The sequence below is a fragment of the Hippocampus comes genome, unplaced genomic scaffold (genome assembly GCF_001891065.2).
Source record: "Hippocampus comes isolate QL1 unplaced genomic scaffold, H_comes_QL1_v1.1 scaffold301, whole genome shotgun sequence".
In the NCBI taxonomy this organism is placed as follows: Eukaryota; Metazoa; Chordata; class Actinopteri; order Syngnathiformes; family Syngnathidae; genus Hippocampus; species Hippocampus comes.
Window position 1 is genome coordinate 329547 of NW_017805928.1, and position 1310 is coordinate 330856.

General features: G+C 65.6%; 1 protein-coding gene across 1 annotated transcript in view; it reads right to left on the reverse strand.

Moving 5' to 3' along the window:
- esf1 (ESF1, nucleolar pre-rRNA processing protein, homolog (S. cerevisiae)) overlaps positions 1-1310 on the reverse strand; it is a 6832-nt gene that overhangs the window by 778 nt on the left and 4744 nt on the right. Inside the window, 6 exon segments of the mRNA XM_019889633.1 lie at positions 6-221; positions 303-449; positions 542-624; positions 697-781; positions 851-996; positions 1241-1309. Of these exon segments, the coding sequence (XP_019745192.1) occupies positions 6-221; positions 303-449; positions 542-624; positions 697-781; positions 851-996; positions 1241-1309 (746 nt within the window).

Sequence of the window (1310 nt, forward strand, 5' to 3'; positions counted from 1 at the left end):
CCGGCGTCCCGCTCGGCTCCTTCCCGGGGCACCGCGCGAGCCTCGCCGGCGGCGTCGCCGTCGTCGCCGTCGCCGCCTCGGTCCGCCTCCTCGCGGCGTCGGCGCTTCTCGTCCAGGATGCTCTGCGTGGCCCGCGTGCGCTTGTAGCTGGGGTGCGACGGGTCCAGATTGAAGAGGTGGGACGTGAACACGGCCTGGAAGCGAGGGTCCGACACGTCCACCTGAAAGCGGGGAGAGCGCCGCCGTCATCGCAAGCGCGCCCCAGACGGCGACCTCGGCGGCGGCCGGCGCCGAACTCTGACCTGGAAGCGGTCCTCGGGGGGCGCGTCTCCGCTCTGGAGCATCTTTTTCTTCTTCTTCCTGCTCAGGTTCTGCTGCTCCACCAACTTGTCGTAGTTGAAATGTTTGCGCCCGTCGTCCTCGTCGTCCATCAGCAGCGACATCTCGGCCTGAGCGTGCGCGCAAAAAAAAAAAAAAAAAGCTGACTGCCCGCGCAAATGGGCGTGACTGTGACACACACGTGCGTGCGTGTGAGCGAGACCTCGCGTTGCTCGGCGCGTTGTTCTTCTCCGGCGCACTCGTGTTCATCCTGCTTTTTCTTCTTCTTCTTCTTATCCCGTCCGCCTGCAGGGCATCGAGAACGAGTTGTCACGGCCGGATGGCGAGAGCCGCGCGCTTTCGCCGAGTCGGCCTCACCGGCGGCGGCGGCGAGCTCCCGTCGGAAGAAAGGCTCGTGGAGGTCCGCGGGGTCGGGCGATTGGTCGTCGCTCAGCTGGCCGTCCTGCGGGTGAGCGTAGTAGCGCGTGCGTGTCAAGCGAGGCGCCCGCCATGCCGACGGCGCCCAGCTCACCTCAAGGTGGCGCTCTTTGTCGCGATTCTTCTTGGCCTTCTTCTTGTCTCGCTTCTTCTGCAGGAAGTCCTCCCAGGGGCCCGGCCGGCGTTCCTGCTCCTGCTTCTTCTTCTTCTTCACCAGCTGCTCCGTCGCCTCCCTCAGGCCTGGAGGAGCAAAGCGACCGATCTTTTGAGTCGGGATGTGTTTTCTTTTTTTTGCGGCCGGGTAACAGGGCCGCGGACAAAGAGAGGGCTGCCCGCGAGGGGCCGACGTGGCAACGGCAACGTGGCCGACGGCGCTTCGAGCGGACTTGAGGTTTCGAAGCGGCTTTGAAATGACGGCGCGACTCGAGATCGCGACGAAGGCGTCGGCTTTGCGCGGCCTCCGCGGGCGACGCGAGCGTTTTACCGGGCACCCAGGTGACCTCCATCTCCATGTTTTGCTCCTCCCCGCGGCGGCGCTCGCTCTGCTCGCGGCG